This window comes from Pezoporus wallicus, unplaced genomic scaffold (genome assembly GCF_028554395.1).
Source record: "Pezoporus wallicus isolate ANWC-B61680 ecotype Strahan unplaced genomic scaffold, APGP_CSIRO_Pwel_v1 contig_5767, whole genome shotgun sequence".
Classification (NCBI taxonomy): Eukaryota; Metazoa; Chordata; class Aves; order Psittaciformes; family Psittacidae; genus Pezoporus; species Pezoporus wallicus.
Window position 1 is genome coordinate 8651776 of NW_026640599.1, and position 19871 is coordinate 8671646.

The 19871-nt window shown below is 42.5% G+C and overlaps 1 protein-coding gene across 2 annotated transcripts in view; it reads right to left on the reverse strand.

Annotated features, from left to right (window-relative positions):
- Positions 1 to 2829, reverse strand: part of RPS6KA3 (ribosomal protein S6 kinase A3) — a 76182-nt gene extending 73353 nt beyond the window's left edge. Inside the window, exon 1 of one of the 2 annotated variants that reach the window (XM_057419640.1) lies at positions 2796 to 2829. Coding sequence is in view for 1 of the 2 variants with exons in the window: in XM_057419642.1 (XP_057275625.1) it covers positions 2432 to 2503 (72 nt within the window). In the remaining variant the exon portion in view is untranslated. Of the gene's footprint in view, positions 1 to 2431; positions 2622 to 2795 lie in introns of those variants that run through there. The other variant, XM_057419642.1, reaches the window with a different exon arrangement.
- Between the last annotated feature and the right edge of the window lie 17042 nt (positions 2830 to 19871).

A 19871-nucleotide genomic window follows, 5' to 3' on the forward strand; every position in this document is an offset into this window, starting at 1 on the left:
CTTTCCTGCACACCTAAGTTACAGCAGTTGGTTACAGTTAACTATACTGTCTTCCAAAGTCATTCTAGTTAAAGGTATAGTCCTCCTACTAAATTTGCTCACAGAACACAGCAAATCACCTCCTCAGTGGTACCACTGTAAAATCAAATACAAGACTGTAGCGGGAAACAAATAAAAAAATATTCCGGTTAAAAACTCTGCAAGGTTGAGACCAGGAAAGTGTCTGAGCCAATTTTTAAAGCTCAATAATTTGTAACACTGTCATCCACACGGAATTACAAGAACTGTGTCAGCAAATCTGAGAGATTAGCGGAAACTCTTTAACTCACTCAGTATTACAGCTAAAAGTATTATCACTACCAAACTATGACTGAAATCATAAAGAGTTTCCAGGTGGATGTAAAAAATATTTTTGCCCAAGGATACTCTTGCAGGATAGGGTCTGCAATAAGGATATTGCTATGATACAGAGAAACACAACTCGTGCAAATTGAAAATGCAAGTTATGTATTTAGATCATTTGTTTAGGTATTTGACTTAAACTTATCTATTTTCACTAAAATATCTTTTCTTAAAGACTCATTTCAGGTAGGCAACCTTTCTAAACCTTTCTTCTTTTGAAGGCTATATGAAGAGTGTTTACAGGTGCAGTCTGGTCTTTTCAAGAGAAGAGTGTTGACTCTAGACTAGGGCCTTAGAGTGCAAACATGTCAGCTCACTGTCGTTTTATGTTTTGTTAGTGGTCCTAGACCACTGAAATATTCTAAAACAAGTAACAAAGTATAATTAATCATGCATATACACACTTTTCAAACAATGTAACTTATTTTGCTACCTTTCCAGAGTATATATGCCATTATTGAAGTTACACAGACTACATACAGTGAGCATGGAAGACTAAAGCAACAGTTAAGATCTTTTCTCTGAATCATTAGTCTAAGCAGTCTTGCAGAAACGCCTCCCCTACCATCTTCTCCCCCGCCCTCAAGCATCATACTACTATTGTAGTTACTCCCCATTAAAAGAAAACAAAACATTTAAGATCACCACTTCAGAAGTCAGTGAACAACTGGCAAGAATTTAAAAGTACGCTACAGTAACTAGCAAGATTTTAAAAGACTGATCTGCCTGTCAGATTCTTCTGACCCCCAGAGATGCAGTCACTTTAAGCACAAGGAAGACAAGACAAACATCAGCAGGACAAATACTTCTGATACTGCAGTAACTTTGCACTGGTCCCTCTCTTTGCTCCTCTCTCCAAGTCCTAACCTTGCGACTAATTGTCATGAGCTGGCCTGAGCCCAAACTGTTCAAGATCAGCATCACTTTTAACAGTTTGGCTGCATATCAGCTGGAGCAGATTCAGGTAGAAGCTGCACTGTCAGAGGACGCTATTTCTTTTCAGATGGGAGTCTGATCGCAAACTAGCACTTGCATTGTGGGCTACTAGGGAATTACGGAGCAAGCACAACTGACTGTGTAGGTGCAGTGTTTACATAGATTCAAACCAGCACAGTAGCACGCTGTAGGAAAAAAAGTGAAAATGAAGGCATCCATGGTCTCGGATGCACGTGAATCTAATTTCCAGCCGCTCTCATTACCTCAGCCTAGGAAAGCTGACACGCGTCCTGCCTAGCAAGGGCAGGAGCTCATCGCCAACTCCCTGCTACCAACAGCAGGAAACCACACTGCGCTGCATCTCGGGGATGTTCCCATAAACGCCGCCAAGCACAAAGCTTCACCCATGCGAAACGTCCCTGCGGTTTCCCAAACGCTTGCGAAACTGCAGCGACAACACCATCCTGCTCAGATAAGAGGGCAGCGGCACACGGGCGGGGACGGTCCTCGGCCGCATCACGAAAAGCAGCGGCAAGACGAGGGCACAGGGGAAGGGGAGGACAGGCCCCTACCCTCTTGCCCCCCCACCACCCCGGGCCGCCCTTGCGGAGGCGGTGGGGCCGCCCGGGGAAAGGAAACTCTCCGTGACAGTAACCAGACACCGCGCTCGAACAAAAGCGCCCCAGTCGCCCGCCGCCGCAGAAGCAGGTTACTCCCTCCCGGGAAAAGGGGCGGAAGGGGAGGGAACGCGCAGGGAGCAGCCCGGTCCCATGAAACACACCCCGAGCACCGGCAAGGGGGAGCCCCGGCCGGTGTCGGCCGTGAGTCACTGCCCGAAGAGGAAGCGGCGCGCAGGGGCCGGCGGACGGCAGCACCAGCGCTCCCCCCGCTGCCCACCCGAGTGGCCCCGCAGCGCTCCGATCCCCCGTCAGGCGGCCGTTCCACCGGCCCCCTCCCGGCCCCCCGCCCGCTCGGGCGGCTCTGCTTGTCCCCAGCACCAGCGAGGGGAAACTCTGCCCGTCCCTTGAGCGGCGGGGGCCCTAGTCCCGTTCCCTCCTCACAACTTTCCCTACAACTCACCACCCCCTCGTACCTCGGTGCTGGTCTCGGCCGTATTCTCCACAGCCATCTTCTGCCAAGGGTCCGCCAGCTGCGCCAGGGGCATCTTCCCTACACGGCTCCCGCAGCCTCCGCGTTCCGCTTTCCCGCACCCCGGCGGCGGCGGACGAGGCGGAGGCAGCAAGGCAGACAGCAAGCCCTCGGAAGGGCGCGGGACACCCCGGCTGACTCTAGCGTTAGCTCCTGCGGCGAACTACTACCCGCTGCCGCCGGCCGTCCGTCCGCCTGTCCCTCCTCCCGCCTACCTCCCCTCTGCCAGGCGGAGCCGCGCTTCCGCCCTCCCCCCGACCCGCCGCTCGGGTCCAGCTTCCGCTCACAACATGGCGCTGGGCTCGTACCTGCCCGGACTAGGGCGCCTGCGCGCGCCACCGCCAGGCGGGTTTGCTGCCACCGCCCCGGACCTCAGTTCCCCTCAGCGGCCTGGCCGCTGCGGAGAGCGTTCGGAGGAGCGGAGCCACGGGCGAGAGGTTGGAGCGTGGCGCTGCTTGAAGGCCCAGCCAGGACCAAGTCAGTCGCGGGCGCGGCCATGGCTAGGCAGCCGCACCCCGTGGCCGGATGGCGGGGGGAGAGCTCGGTGACCGCGGACGGCCGGGCTGGTGCGGGCTCCTGAGGCAAGGCCTGTCCATATTTAGTTGTTCTCTAGCCTCGGTCGTTTTTGGCCGACGCTGCGCAGGGTGGCGGTGGGCCGGCCGGCTGGCTGGCTGGCTGGGCTGAGGCGCGGTTCTTTATCCGAGGCGCCCGTGTGGGGTTTCGCTGTCGGAGCCGCCGCTGTGGGGTTCGGTCAGGGCAGCCCCTGCGGAAAGGTTGTTGGAGGCGCCTTGGGAAGCATGGCCAGGGCCCGGGGAGTAGAGGGAAATGGGAGAAACTGAAGAGTTTGCTTGTATAAACAGAAGAACAGATGGGTAAGTTGGGAGGGAGTGTGGACAGGGAGGCAGACACAGCGTTGTGTGGAATATCATTAGGTAAAGAAGGAAAGGAATTAAGATGCAGGAATTTGTTTTTATAGCAGTGCCATTTAAATAGTGGTTCGGCTGCATGAGTAAGAGTTGCCTCGAAGTGAGGAAGTCATACTTCTGCAGCCTGAGAGACATGAAGAAAAAGCTGCCAGGAAAAAAAAAAGGCAAACAACAGAAAACCAAACCAACCCACAGGTTCTGAAAACAGCTCTTGTTTTACTTTGTATCATCAGCTGTTAGCTAGTATGCAAACAGCTGACTTACATATACTGAGATCTGTGAACCTGTGTGTTGTTACATGGCTCTCTTAAAATATGAAGCACTGTAATAAACAGTCATCGTTTTGCAGTGTCAGAGGGCTTGGTTGATGCAGAAGAATCCTTGAAACATTATACCAGCAACTGAAGGTAGGTCCTGGTGTCTTGCTGGACAGATGTCCTGGATGTCTTGCTATTGCAGCCAAATTTTTCAGAACAGTTTGAGAAGGCTACTTCATTTTCACTCCCCCAAAGCATTGTTCCATTTTTGGTAAAAGTTAACATTCTTTAAATATTTGGAGTTTTTTTGGAGGTGGGAGGAATGGCAAGAGTGCTAGTAATTAAAAATGTGTGTGTGTATGCACACAGCCTACTCCTGTTTCTGTTTGGTAACTTTTTTCATCTCACTTCCTAGTCATGTAAACATAAATACCTATCTATGAAGAGGTACAAAGGAGTGGATAGGCAGTTGGTCAGAATGAATCAGACTTCAGCTGGTACTATGGGGGCTTCCATATCTGGAGTAAAATGTCGTGATTGAATGATCACTTGCCATCTCCACTGCCAGCTGGGAGAAGCAGCTGTGCCCTATCTTTGCTCGCTGCAGTTCACTCTGGCCCTTGCATCAGTCTCTCTTTTGAAGTGGTGAAGTTGCTTGGGCTGCCACATGGTGAGTTAGACTGAGGAACAGATATACCTCAAAACTAACCCTATCCTTTTCACCTTCTGTTGTCCTCAAATCCCTCCTCCCCTCCCTCTCAACCAACCCCATCAAAGGTTGAAGAGAGGTCAGAACTGCTTCCTTCGAAAATGGAGGCACTTTGCAAAACTCTGGCCAGTCATTGGTATGAAATTTAGAACAGAAAATAGGTATTTCAGTAGCGCTTGGCCGTCTTTATGCTTAATAGCATAATACTAATAGTGAGGAATAATTTTTTTGTAGTCTGGTCAGCAACAGGTCATTTCCATCTCAAACTGACTGCTGGAATGTTGAACAGAAAACTCATGTTCACAGCGGTTGTACATAATGTGTTTGACATGCAAATCAGGACTTTTTTAAAAAAAACTTGAGTTCATGTAAAATTCCATAATGAAAAAAAGTGTTTCTTTCCATCCCTCTGGAAACATCAGTTCCTATTCCTTCATGGGGATAACTCACAGTATCAAAGCTCGTGCAGTTGTGCCTGCATCAACTACACAGGTACGTACACCTGAGACGTGCCATTAGGGAGAAGAGCCTGAGCAGCTGAAAGGTGGTAACAGGAAGAAAAACATAAACCTAAGCTTGCATTTAGCACAGTTCAAGCAGTCCATCTTTATGTAAGACTTCCTTCCTTTAAATAAAAATTTCAGTGATCTCTTTTCCTTTCATAGTTGTCTAATCCTTTCCTGCCATAGATACCTGTTCCAAATTCCTTGTTTGAATTAAAAACTTTTTAGAAGGAGAGTGGGCGTCACATTTCAGTTAGCATCTCTAAATGTTGTATGTTGGTCATCTTTTGTTCTTGCCTTTATGTGTCCTATGAATCCAGAAAAAACAAGGGCAGAGGTTTTATGGATGCACATGTAAGAGGCTTGCAAACAATAGAAACCTGACCTGTTCTCAGGCACTGAAGTACAGAGGGTAGGCAGAAGTATGCCATTTCACTGTTCAGGGGGTTGAGTATTATCACACCACACATTTAAATTTTATAAAGGAGAAAGCTGCATCAGGATTTTAATAGGAGCTGAAGTGCAAGAACAGACTTCAGGGCAGGAAAATTGTTTGGAAATTGTCTCCACGGGGAAGAGAAATCTATCAGTAAATCTCTGGGAGATGCGGGGGATTCTGACTTTCAGATCCTGGTAAGCTCAGACTTGGATTGCCATCCCAGTGAGAGGTAAGATGCTGAAGATATTTTGCCTCGAGACAGCAGCTTGTATTTTTCATTTCTTTTGTCTTAGGCCAAAGCAAGATCATGCTTTCAGCTGTGGCAGCAGACCTTTCCTTTTACCTTCTTTCCCTCTAGGCACAGCCATCACTACTCAACTGTAGTCACCACTAATAACTGTCTGTCACTAGACTCGGTTGTGTGGGTTGATTTCACCTTTGCATAAGTGGTTGCAATTGTATTCCATCCAGACAAATGTTTTGCATGCATTGCACTGGAAAATTTGATCCTGTTCATTAGGAGAAGGGTAGCCTATAACACCAAAATGACAATACTGTATAAAATCCTCTTAACCTGTTATATGAATTAGGTGGGTGTCACAAACCCCACCATTTGTTGATCTCGCTTCTAACAAATCTCACTAAAATGTCACCCTATTGAAAGGGAGACATCAGCTTAGTAGGACTTAGCTGTCTTTCCCCACAAAAGGCATCTTGGTGTGTGAGTAGCAGAAATTTGGGAAGCTTGCTTATGGTTGGTGGTAGCTAATGCTTTGCTAGCTTTGAAGTAGTAGCTACTACTCTTTGCAATTAATGCAGAATTCATAGCAGAGAATGAATATTTTGGATCCTAACCCAAAAATAATAAGTGTAAAATGGGATTAGTTTTCTAATGTTACTATCAGAAAAATACTTTGGAGCTTGAACTTGTCTTTTTAAAATACAAGTGAAAGGGGGAGGAGGGAAACAAAGCAAAGTATTTATAGCAACAAAACTCACAATCTGATGCTCATCTAGAAGCTGCAGTATTGTACTAGGTGTGAATTATAATGCAGTCTCTTCTGGATTAAAATTAATAGAATATGAAAAAATAAATGCTTTCCAAAAATGTGAAATTCAGTTTAAAGTGTTATAACCATAGTACTGAGGTGTATAATTTGAATTTAATGCACGAGAAAATATACAAAAGTTACTGTCCAAATTTCCCTGGGAAAAGCCCCCAGGGAGTTAAAAAAAAATAATAAATCAGTACCATTTATTTGTATAGCCAGTAGATGCAGAGAGTCTCTTAAGACACCTGGATTCAATTCCTAGCAGATCACAAAGGACAACTGTGTAATTTAGTAAGTCACTCAATATAGATGAGATTCAACTAAGGGAACTTCTTTCTTCATGATGTTTTCAAAAGTGTGAAGAGGCTTTGATTGGAGAAGTGTAAATACATCCTGCCAAAACAGACTAAGGAAGCCTTAGTGCTAATTAGAACTGGTTGCTCTGTGCTTTAGTTGTGAATATAAAGAACATCTCCTTAACCTCATTGGGATATTGAAAAGATGTTACATTGATGTTTGGAAAGCTGACAAAAGACCAAGGGGAGAGAGACAAAGTGTTGCAAGAAGTTTCCAGCTGGTATGAGTTGTTACAGCAGCGACACCAGAAGGATTGGCTATATGAATCAGGGTTGGAGTTACAATCAATAATTAAAATGGGAAGAACTGAAATGAATGTCTATTGTGTATTAAGACTTAACCTGACCTTTTAAGCAACATCTGCTGAAGAGTGCTTTCACCATTACAGGCCCCTGGATGATGGAATCATTCAGGAATGCGAACATTTCCTACATTTTCCTCTGGCAGGCTGTTCTTTGAAGTTCTGGTCCTGCGAGTGTAGTAGAAGATGTGATAATGACAATAAAAATACCTTTAAATCCTATGTATATTAGAGATATGGTGTCTGACTCATTGCTTAAAACTCTAACTTTTTTGAATGTATGTATGTTTACACTGAAAAAGTAAAGCATAATGGGCTAGGTTCCATGGTATTACTGCTCTGACTTTTATCTGTGGTCACTGTACTAGCAGGAAATACTGTGCCTGTGGTTTCTACATCCTGAGTGGAAATCTGGAATTAAGTAAAATACGGTCTCATTACACCATACCTGTCTCCAACGTATGTTCTCGTTTTAGTGTTTCTGTACGTTACAGATAGCTCAGATTTATCTTCTGAGTGACAAAGATTACCCTGTTCACCACAGAGTATGAGAAACCTTTTGCTGAGCTTTGAAATCTTACATGGAAACCTGCTATCCAATACTGACTACAGGTTGTCACCCCATTACAGTGGAACATTCATAGGCAGATCAGAATTTCAGACTGTGGTATTTTGAGACAAAAAGGAAACTGTAGAGAATGGGTAAGGATGAGTTGCCAAGGGCTGGGGTTCTTCTGGGTTAAAAGTGACACAAGAAAGCTGCTCACAAAAAAAATACAAAGGTCATAGAGGTAGAATATAATATTATACAAGATATTATAGTAATAACAAACTTGTCAGCTTCCACAAGAAGAGGCCACAGCACTAAATATACCCTATCTGTCTCTTCTCCAAGATCTAGGAGTTTAAGGGTCACATAATTTTTATTATTGCTTTTTATTATTGCTATCAAATTAGGTCTGATTTAAAGTCTACTGACATGCAAAGCAGTTTGTCTAGCTTTTGGGGGATTTAACCTTACCACCTCAATTTCCTGGTTTTATGCTCTCCCAATTAAATAGTTTTAATGTCCTCCCCATTCCTTGATCTCTTTAAAAGCTACCTACCAAATCATCTACTCTAACAATCTTAGTCTTCATTTCCTTTTATAGATTATCCAGTGACTCTTAGCCAAGAATCCCCTTTAAATATAGAAAGCTTTACTTTCTCCTTCCTGACCCCTAATTACACTCAACAGGATTCTCCTGACTGAACTAGCAGCTGTAGTTTTTTCTGCTTGATAACAACTGAGCTTCATTCTCGGCAGTCTGCTGATCTTTTCTGAAATAGTTGCTGAAATGATCAGACCTAAAAATGTGGTATGCTGCCTCCACTGATTTGAAAGACCTGTGTGTTCTGTCAAGACAGTTCACTCACTCTTCCACCAGTATCTCACATTTGTGCCTTGCCTTTTCCCCTGCAGAGAACCAAGCAGTGCCATTTGGGGGATGGGAGGGAAGGTTTGTGACCGTGCCTGTAAGTGTTTTCCAGTGATCAATAAAACTTGTTGCATCATAAATGTAAATCACAAAGTATAGTAATTGTGCATGTTGTGCAACAGGCTGTATGTATGTAGTATTTTCCCCACCTGCCTGCATGATGTCTGCTGTTCAGTGCAGCTGGGAGATTTCTGCAATGAGCCCTGGCCCCCTTGTAATTCAGGTATGTAATGGATTCACATTCACATGTACTGTTGATGCACGACTTCTGTGAAAAAAGAAGTTCACTGATGGTTGGCTTACCCTGAAGTATTTCTTCACCACTTACTATGAGCTGGGTGTTGGCAAACTCCAGAGTATACTGGTACCCTTCCTTTTGTCCCTTGAGTGATTACAGGTGAAAAATCACACACGGGACCTACTCTGTGTAGGTCACTCATGTGAGTGATTTACAGGTGAAAAATCACTCACGGGACCTACTCTGTGCCTACTCTGAGCCTACTCTGAATATGAATATTTCAGATCCCCAGCAATCATTCCAGGACCATGCGATGACACAGTTCCACAGTGAGTGCTCATTTCCATCATTCAAAATCAGTGATTACTGAAGGGAGGAATAAACATGATGGAACCTATGTCATTATCTGAAGGGAGTGGAGAGAAATGTGTTAGATAGAACAACCCTGTCCCCCTCACGGATACTGTGCTCTGCCCCTGCTGTGCTGACCCACTTTGTCCTATTTAATGGAGCTGACATCCTCAAGGCCCTGCCATAAGGAGTAGCAAAATGATGAGGCAATAACATTTATCCAGTGTTGCAGAGCAGCTGAAGGCTGTATTAAGAAATGGTCCTTTATTTGGAGCTTTGGTGTTTCAAAAAGGTGTGTATTTGACAGGTGAGTCCAGAACTAAAATCTGTGCTGTCTGAGCTGTAAAATGTTCTGGGCTACGGTATGCTTAAGCTAAGAAGTAGTAGGACTTGACCTACTGCTAGATCAGGTGAGATACTGTAGGTGGAGGAGGGGAACTTGTAGAAGATTTTTGGCTTGTTGGTCATTCAGTGGAGGAGAGGAAGGTAATGTAAGATGGAGGGGGAAATTGGAATGTGAGTCTGAGAATAAGAGATGATGTTTTAAACAGGGAAGAGGGAAAAGTTTTCTAAATTGTTTTAGAAGGGTAAGGAAGAGAAAAGACAATTCTAAAGAGCATATAAGGAGCATTTCTGTGTCTTGAAAATGAATAACTGGTTAATCCTATATAAGAATTTTTGTGTCAAGATTTCATGAATCCCAGGAAATTGGATAGGCTGATGTGATAACAGTGATAAGCCATAGAGATACTCTAAGCAATTGCGGAAATCTGCAAATATTTTCTTTTTTAAAGTAACTTGATACAAGAGTAATGAAACAAACAAGCATTCAGTGTCTCATTAAATCCATTACAGCCAGATAACACTTCGAATGGCTTCAACTAAAAGTTTGCAGTAAGAAGCAAATTTTCAGCTCATGAGTGGGCCTACAAATAAATCACCACAGACAGTAGAAAGGATTAAAAGAGTTCTCAGGTTTATATTCCTCCTCTACTGATTCACTTTCAGCAAAACTGAAACTGTCTGACTTCAAAGAAGCTGTTTTAAAAATCACAGTTTTCAGGAAGAAATGACATTATTTTGCCTGTCTCACCAGAATGAATGTTCCTCTGCTGAGCACAAATGGGTTGCTTGCCCTAGTTGAACAAAGGCTATGATGAGGGCTTTGATCAGTGTTGACAGTGTTCCTGCAGTATTTCAGTGTCTCATTCCTTTGTGCTTTCTAGAACCACTACTAATGACATTGGTTAAAAGAGTGTAAATTGCAATAAGATGGCCATCTCCAGAGGGTGCTGAATCAGTCTGTTGCAAGGATTCTTTAATTATTAATTTCATTGCTACAGATTTTTTTTGTTTTGTTTTGTTTTGTTTAATAGTTTCTCAGGACAAAGAGATCCTTGATGAGCTCCTTAAAGCACCACTCATCCATATGACAAAATTTGTCTACTTCAGTCCACAGAAAACCCTTTAACATTAGTGACATATCAATGCTCATGTTTAAAGGATTACATTCCACACTGGGTTTATTTTTCCTTGGAGACAAGTAGGAAATCTGTCACTCATTTTCTTCTAGTCAGCTCTGACTGCCTTTTCTCAGTCCTCTTAATCCTGTGTACATTTATTCTTCATTTTATTTTCTGAAGACAGACCTGGTTCTCTTAACTTCATTCTTGTGTTTCTTTCAAGGTGTTCTTCATCCTTCTTGCACAGCTCAATTCTGGCACTTGGCAGAAGCAGCATGTCTTCTGCTCTCCCTGCAATACATTGAGTGAGTACGAGATGCTCACCCACCTCATGTACATCTATTTCCTCACTTACCACATCTCCTCTTTCCTGCCTAGTCATCTTAATTTTTACCTATCTCTGCGTTGCTTCCCCTTTTCATACTTAAACCCTTTCTGTTCATATCTTCCCATTTGCTGTACAAGAAACCTCTCTAATCGTCCTTGTCAAGTCATCAGCTTCTCATTAAATCGTGTACCTTCAGGAGCTGTGTATTTGCAATTCAGCATTTCCTGTCTGTCACCACTGCCAGGAGCTGCAGTCCCATTGCTGCAATGTTTTCATCACCTTTCCTCTCATCACTCATCAGCAAAACCAAACTGCTCTCATCTCTCTTGACATTTCCTCACCTTCAGTTCTTTCTGCTTCTTACTTAGGTTCAGCTTCATGGCTCAGAACTCTGTCCTGACTTAATTTCACTTTTCTCATTTTATCCTTTACCTTGTTCATGGTTCTGTATTCTTCTGCATCTTCTTTCCTAGTGCTTCTTAGCCTCATGCATTTTTTATTTCACTCTGTGCTTCAGGCTTTTCACATAGAAATCCCTGCTCTTCCCCAAATCCCCTTGAGTCTTCTTGTATCCATCTTAATAGTGTCTCTCAGCTGCTGTCCCAGAAAGTGTATTTTTTCCAAGTTAGAAAGCTCTTCGAAGCACAGCTTTTGTACTGTCAAAAAGCAAAAGCAGCTCTTCAATCTCCACTTTAAAAGTTAGGAGTGGGCTTGAAAGAGAGATATTTTTGCAGATGTAGAGCCCTATTCTGTACTGTCCTCTGGGGCTTACAGGTTGGGCATCTGACAGACTCCATATAAGGTCACTTTTGAATGTTTTGACAAATGGTTTAAACTCTTCCCTGGTTTAATTAGGTGCAATTCTAAAGTATTTGGAGGACTTGTTCCCACTTAATACAAGGCTGAAATTGCCATAAGCCTCATGTGTTGGTGCTCCATAAAGAAAGGGAAAATAAGAAAAAAAATTATTCAGTTACAAGCCTTTGAAAAATGCATATATACTTTTTAGCATGGAATGAAAATTGCAAAAAAATAACTAATTTGAGGGAGTGGGTGGAAAGAAAATGTATTAGTAGGCATGAGAAAAAGTTAAGCTTCCCATACTCTCTTTCATGCTTCTCCTTTACCAGTGCTGTGGAGACTGAAAATAACTTCACTCTGAGTGATGTCATCACCATTAGAGGCATGCTGTCAGCTTAATTTGTTTCCTGACTTCAGCAGGAGAAATAGAATCTGACTGCTGACTCACTTGTTAGGTCTGAAGTAAAGTAGTTACACTTACTTCACCTATTTGGCCACGAGTTTGGGGTTTTAAATATCCACCCCCTTTGCAGCAGGTACTTGTATTCATGAAGGAAAAAGGAAATGAGTCTGAAATAATTCTTCACTTCGTTATTATAAAGAAGGTGTTGTCTAAAGCAGGAATATGTAAGATTGTTAAAGAGTTGCCCTACTGCATAATTTTCTTCTTTCATACAGGCCACGGTGGCCTGCTTGTTGGGTGTCTGGGATGGTTGAGTGTTACCTTAGCCTCAGCCTCAGCAGCTGGTGCAGTATCAGTGCTCTTAGCAGCAATGGTTTGGCTACAGATCCACTGTTCAGATGCTTTTATTTTTCTTTCTTGGCCTGCCCCCTAATGTCTCTGCAAGCTGAAGTGAAGAAGACTGTGTGCAAGTGGACCCTCCTGTGGGTCCACCATTTCTCCATTTCACTATCCTTTGTTTTCTATGTGCCTGTGAGGTTGGGAAGATTTTTTCTTGCCCACAGAGAATATCTTTAATGACTACATGACATATTTTACACACATTTTGGGTGAGGAAAAAAGAAGAAAAAGTTGCAGTTCACTTTGGACTGGCAAAGCAGCAGCAAATGAAGACTTTTTCAGATAGCGTTTTTTTGTGTTGTTCTTTTCTTTTCTTTTTTTTTTTTTTTTTTTTTTTTGCTTACCTTCTGTATTTAAGTACCTGGGGGCCAGATCCTCTGCTGGCAGAAGATGACAAGGGCTTTAGCTTTTTTAACCACTTTGCATTTTCTGGGGATTTAAAGCTTTGACTGCTTCTGACTCACTGAAGCAAAGTGGAGTTGTGTCCATAATCAAAATATAGAGCATACTTGAATGCAATGAACGTCTCTAAATATTTAGGGCAAGGAAGAATGCATCCAAGAAATAAGAAAAAAATGATGCAGATTGTTTCAGTTGTGTGGTTTTCCTCAGGAAGTTTTAAGGAGCACTGCCTTAGTTTCAATTTATTTTTAAATAACCTAAAGGTTATTTAATATCAGATCTAGATGTATTTTCTGCCTTTAGCTTGTTTGGTTTTAGTTCCTCCTTTTAGAGTTTAGGTTGGGAGCTACTCTTTGCTGTTTTTTTACCCATTTGTTAGGATGCAGAAAAAAACATGCTGGTGTATTTCTAAATTCTCATGGACTCCATCAATTGTTTTTTAATATGTCACACTTTTAATCACGTGTGCATTTTAATGATGGAACTCCATGCTACTGTAGGAAAACCCAAGGAATTCTAGAATTCTGGATGTCACAGCAACAGTAACAATACTCTTTTATAACTCTTCCCCAGGGATTAATTTGAGTTGTAGGGTGTATCTTCTTGTAAACAGACTGTGAAAACTAATGGCAACATTTCATTTAAATACAAAGATACATGGGAAAGCAATTTACTAGCACATTAGAATAATAAATACAATTCTTTTTCCATTGAAACCAGGGGCATAATTCAAATAAATGCCTACTGGAGCAAAACTCAATCTAACTTTTTAACTTTTATTTCAAAATGGCAAAGTTCATCTAGACATAGAGGATTGATGCATAGCATCCTCCAACTTTAGGACATGTCAAAACCTTTCTGGTGTAACATCATGCATTTAAAATACATTGTCTCTGTATTCAGAATCAGATATTGGCTCTGTAGTAATTTTTAGGATGGTGTGGAGAAGACTGCCATCCTAATGCTGCAGACTAATTTAATGCTGCAGTAGGAATCCTCCTAGATTCAAGATAGGTTTATTGCAGGATGAGGAAAGTTTGCAGTATTAGCATAGATATTTATATCTCTGGCTTAAATGGACTATACCAATACACACAGTTTCTGTGAAAACATCCAAGTATTTTTCATCCTGTAACAATGAAGATTAATGAATAGCTGCTTTTGCTCATGGACTGGTAAAGGACTTTAAATTAGGGAATTGAAATTTCCATGTTTCAAGGGCTCTGTGTCATAAACAAGATGAGGAGGGGCTTCTTCTGCCATCGCACAATGGCATCTAAAAGATTCATGCTTAGCCTTGCCTTTTAACTCTGCATACAGTTTGGTGAACTCTTCACATAAACTGCTCTGCATCCTATAAAACAGCTTATACTTGTGGATTTTGAAAGGCACAAACCATTGAAAGCTCATGGAAGTTACCAAACAAAATTTAAATAGAAACTTCATGATCTGGCCCAGAGAAAGCTGAAGTAAATCATTCTTCGCTGTTACTACTGGCAGTTACTGAGCAAGTAAGTTGGTAAGCAAGCTGAAGGATATTTCAGCTAAAGGAACAATATCTAGAAAATAAAAAATGATAAAAATAATAAGTAAACAGCATTACAGTAACTATGAATTCAGCCTTCTTGATGAATAGATGGTTTTTAAGCTGTTCAAAACCATAAGCATTAATACTTTGTCTACCATAATATTATTCTATTTTGTATTTGGTGATTTCCTGGGGTAACAGTTGGACTTGATGATCTTAAAGGTCTTTTCCAACCTAGTTGGCTCTATGATTCTATGTTTAAAAAATTGTAATGACTGGATTGAGTGTCATGTCTTCATTAGGGTATGTTCAAACTCTACATCTAAAGGCTGGAGGAGAATAAAGGACACCTAAGCCATAGCTGTGTTTGATGTCATGTGTATTACTAAACATGCATATACAAAATACAAAAAAAAGTGAAGAAACTGTAGAAGGAAGATTCTTCTTGCCTTATCAACTGTGTAATTTTGCCTTGCAAAACAGAGTAAACCCCAAGTTTTCTAATGGTAATGTCTCAGATCAGACCCTGGAATCAGCTATGTATTTGTTTCATCCATTGGTCCCTGGCATATCTACTGATTTGTCCTGCTGCTTCTCTCTCATAGGTTAACCATTTGTTTAAACAATATTCAAAATAGTAGCATAGTACCTGGGCAGCAGCTGACCTGCATGCTTTATACTTGTCAGCAAAGCAAAAGAAACACAAAACCCTACACAAGTTTAGCTTGACTTTTTAGCTGGAGGAAGAAGCAGATACTGGTGTTAATTTCATGCTTTTAAAAATGCAGATCTTCATTACAGCTATTGTTCCCAATTCAAAATCAGTTAGATTTACTGTCTATCGCAATTCCTAGTTGCAATTCTGGAGCACCAGGAACTGCCTCTATACAAAAGGCTGTAATCAAGGACTTGCCAAAATTAAATAGATGCGGGCATCGCCATGCTTATTATAGCAATTATGATGTAATAAGTGCCAGGTGGATGCATAGACTATGGCAGAATAAAAAATACAGAGTTATAGCAGCTTTATGAGTTTGTATTGTTTTGTAAAACGTATCTAGTGCCTTCTTTTCGTAAAACTTTCTGTAGGACTGAGAGGCAGGGTTTAAGGTTGAGAAGTGTTGGTTCTGCTAGGAAGTCTGTGGAACATTTTGGGTAATGCAGCAAAACTTCACTTTCTGAAAATTATAAAGTAGAATGTGACAATTGTCATTGATAATTTTATTATATTGAGATAATCGCTGTTACCTTTTAACGTTGTTTAAAACGTGCAAATTGTAGAAAGGTGGATACACATGTAGCTTATGTGTGGTTGTATATTGGGTCACTGCCTGAAGATAAACTTAAAAATGTGAGGAAAAATGTTAGTCATTTGAAGTCAAGCTTAGTGTTCTATCTGGAGGAGACTTTCTGCACTCAGACAGTACTTTCTCACTTGAGACAAATTATCTTTTTTTCTTGCAGGTAAGTAAATCCCTACCAAGTCTCTCAACCTTCCTGGGCAGCCACTTGCAGGGTCTCTATCTCAAACTGCAACTCGGACAGCCTTGGGTATCTGGACAGACTTCACAGCAACCTCAAAGCTGTGAGACACAAGAGGGGACCAACCAAGCCAGGTGAAAGCTGACCCTCATAAGAAGGAGACTGGTGGCTGTGCCTAAATAGGATACATCTTTCAAGAGTATTGCATGGGAAGCCTCTGTATTCTGGCTGAAAGTGCCGGGCAGTTAGCAGGGTGCTGGTGAACCTTCAATCCTTGAACTGAAACGTTAAAAATATCCCCTTCAAGCAACAAAACCAAACAGACTAAGAAAGTGACTCCTAGTGCTTCAAGGTACCAAAATACCTGCAGTGATAAGAGCAGGAGGGTCATGGTAAGGGCAAAGGCTGGGAGTAGGGCTGAGAACAAAACTCTGAAGAGGGCCAGCTGGGCAAACTACAGCCACCAGGAAGTTGCTCAAATAAGCAGGCTCAGAGAGAGTCATAGTATCTGCATTCCTGGTCCTGGAATGGATGCGTGGACCTACACCTACCTTGTTTGCCAGGCTTGTCAAATCAGGTATGTCTGCTGGGCTCCTAAGCCTGGGATTTTCATGCAGAAAAACAATCAATTAACTTCTAACCATGATTTCCTTTAAGACAGTGACAACAGCTTTTCCATAGATAATGTGGGCTTGTCCCACATCTACCCTGGCTTTGCTCATTTCAAACAGTGAGAAAGAGCAGAGGGTGTAGTCAAAGGCTGTTTCCCCACCATTGGTCTAGACCTGCTTGGCCTTTCCATGCCTCCACCCGTGAACCATCTGAGAAATGATCTTGGAAGAAAAGGCCTGTGCTCAGATCACAAAGAAATGCCTAATAAACTTTTCCTCTTTTAAGTTTCTGAGTGAGAAAAGCCATGGTAGTGAGTATTTATTGTTTCTTTGGTATTGTCGTGGTTTAAGCCCAGCCATAACTCAGAACCATGCAGCTGCTCGCTCACTCCCTCCCCCCCCTCCTCCCCCTGCTCCCAGAGGAATGGGGAGGAGAATTGAAAGAATGTAACTCCCACAGGTTGAGATAAGAGCAGTCCAGTAACTAAGGTATAACACAAATCACTGCTGCTACCACCAATAATAATAATGATAAAGGAAATAACAAGGGGAGCGAATACAACCGCTCACCACCAGCTGACTGATACCCAGCCCGACCGAGCAGTGATCTAGCCCTTCCGGGTAACTGCCCCCAGTTTATATACTGGGCATGACGTGCTGTGGTATGGAATACCTCTTTGGCTAGTTTGGGTCAGGTGTCCTGTCTCTGCTTCCTCCCGGCTTCCCCTCCTCCCTGGCAGAGCATGAGACTCAGAAAGTCCTTGGTCAGAGTAAACATTACTGAGGAACAACTAAAAACACCGGTGTTATCAGCGCTGTTCCCAGGCTGAAAGTCAAAAACACAGCACTGCACCAGCTACTAAGAAGGAGAAAAATGACTGCTACTGCTGAACCCAGGATAGGTATCTAGGAGAAAGTCTTTTCCTCAGCATCTCCCCTTAACCCTCCTGCAGCCATGGTTTGAGCTGTCCCATAGTCTCAGGCATTTCCCAGGGTGGTTCACCAAACTTAAAAGTTGTCTCGCATCTGGGTGTTTCCATCCATTTGTTCCAGGATCAGGAAAGTGAGCAGCAGTCTAGTCCGTATCTTCTTTATAATATTCCTTCCAAGCCCTGTTGCTGTTCCAGTTAATCCTTTCCCAGCTTAACATCTGGAGTAACTTAGTCTGAATGTGTCTGTGAAGATACGTGTGTCTCTTCACTGTTGGGTAAGGGGGTCAGTATTTATACAGTGGATGAACCTGATCAACAGTGTGGGAGCTTTGGTTTTCACTTGTTTGGCTGGGGATGTTGTAAGGTCAGAGAGAACTGGGGAGATAGTGGACACAAATGGGACTTCTGGGGCTAGTGTGAGACTAAGAAATGGCCCCAGGGTCCAAGGCAAGGGCTGGATATTTGCATATTTCTAATATGGCCCACATATCCCAGAGTATGCATGACCTCTTGTTTGAGATGTCAAGTTAGTACTAGAGATTTATTTGAGATAGATGGGATGAATCACAGAGTGGGATTTATCTATGTAAACTGCCTTGGATAGCTACTTTAAAGTTGATGAGCCTGGATGCTAACATTTAGATGGTTAAAATTGTATGCATGAAACCATTCCCTGCAAAAATATCCTGGGGAAAGTACTGTGGGAGTGCCAGGTGGGAATAATGGAGGGGATAAAGGGCTTTGGGATGTACTAACTGATCAGAATCTGACTATGAGCCACTAATGAGAAGCTTCCTCAAAGCACAGTGCTTAGATGTGTCAATTAAGGTAATTGTAGGAAAAAAAAAGGGACATATTCATGGAGGTGTGTGACTCTGCCAAAGCCTTATTTGGAGTATTGTATGCACTTCTGAGCATCAGTGATTGAGGGAGAGGGAATTTAGACTAGAACAGGTCCAGATAAGTGATGATGGTAACAAAAAGTGCTTCAGAGAAGACAGCTTGCTCAGCTTAGAAAAACAAAGGCTGAAAGAGGTCATGGTTACTCTCTGTGAATGCAAAACAGGTAAAACACCTGGAAGGAAGGGAGCCACTTATGCTAAAGAACAATACTGGCACAGGAATGAATGGATACAAATTAGCCATGAATAAATATAGATTGAAGGATAGGATGGATTGTAACTGTGGGAGCAATAAAGTTTTGGTTGGTTTAAAGCAATAGAAATAATGAAGAACAGAATCTATGTAATTTTAAACCAGAACTTAGTTTATAAAAAAGAAGGTGCCGGTTGTTTGTTGGTAATACCAGATAGGTAGAACTTGATATACTGGGAAATTCCATCCAGTCCACTGTTACTGGGTCAGTCCTTAGCCTTTCAACTTAGGCAGACACAGCCAGTGTCAATAACAGATGAAACTAAAGCTAAACTAAAATGAAACGTTAGTGGCTTGCTGTGAGAGGGTGGGTAATCATGTAGATGATAATACGCCCCTGTAGATACTAGAATAAAGTTCCAGTTCAGGTATTTAGTCATAAGTGCCAACATACAAGCCTGATTAGGTAAAGACAGCTAGGGTAAGATATGGAATAAAAAATTCCGTGTAAACGAAGGTGCCCTGGCAAACACCATTAACCTAGAACTGTGAAAGCAAAGGAGTAAGAAAGGCAAAAAAATCTTCTCATTTCTACCCAGTCCTCAAAACACTAAGGACTGCAGACTTTACTGCAATCAAGGCAACAAAGCACCACACGACTGAGCTTTGAATGAAGAACTTGCTGTTGGCTGATACCTGTGACTAGATGTCACGGTTTAACCCCAGCTGGCAACTAAGTACCACACAGCTGCTCCCTCACTCCCCACTGACTGTTACTCAGCCTGACCCAAGCAGCGATCGATCCCTTCTGGGTAACTCCCCCCAGTTCATATACTGGGCATGACATGCTGTGGTATGGAATACCCCTTTGGCTGGTTTGGGTCAGGTGTCCTGACTGTGCTCCCTCTTGGTTTCCTGTGCCCCTCCTCACTGGCAGAGCGTGGGACTGAAAAGTCCTTGATCAGGGTTAAGCGCTTCTGAGCAACAACTAAAACATTGGCATGTTATCAGAGCTGTTCTCAGACTAAAACCAAAACACAGTACTGCACCAGCTACTGGGAAGGAAATAAACTCTAACCCAGATGAAACTAGGACACTGGAATAAGATCTGTTGGACAAGATGGGCTGAAGCTATTTCTAAATTTCTATGATATTTATTCCTGAGAATTATTGCCATTTCTATACTATCTTCAGTATATTCTTCATCCTAAGGAATAAGGATCTCATTTTAGGATCTCTGATGCAAAAATTAGAATTTGTGATAGTGAATATCTGCAGAGAGTGAACCTCATGGATCAACACTCTCCACCTTTAATTTTTGACCTCACA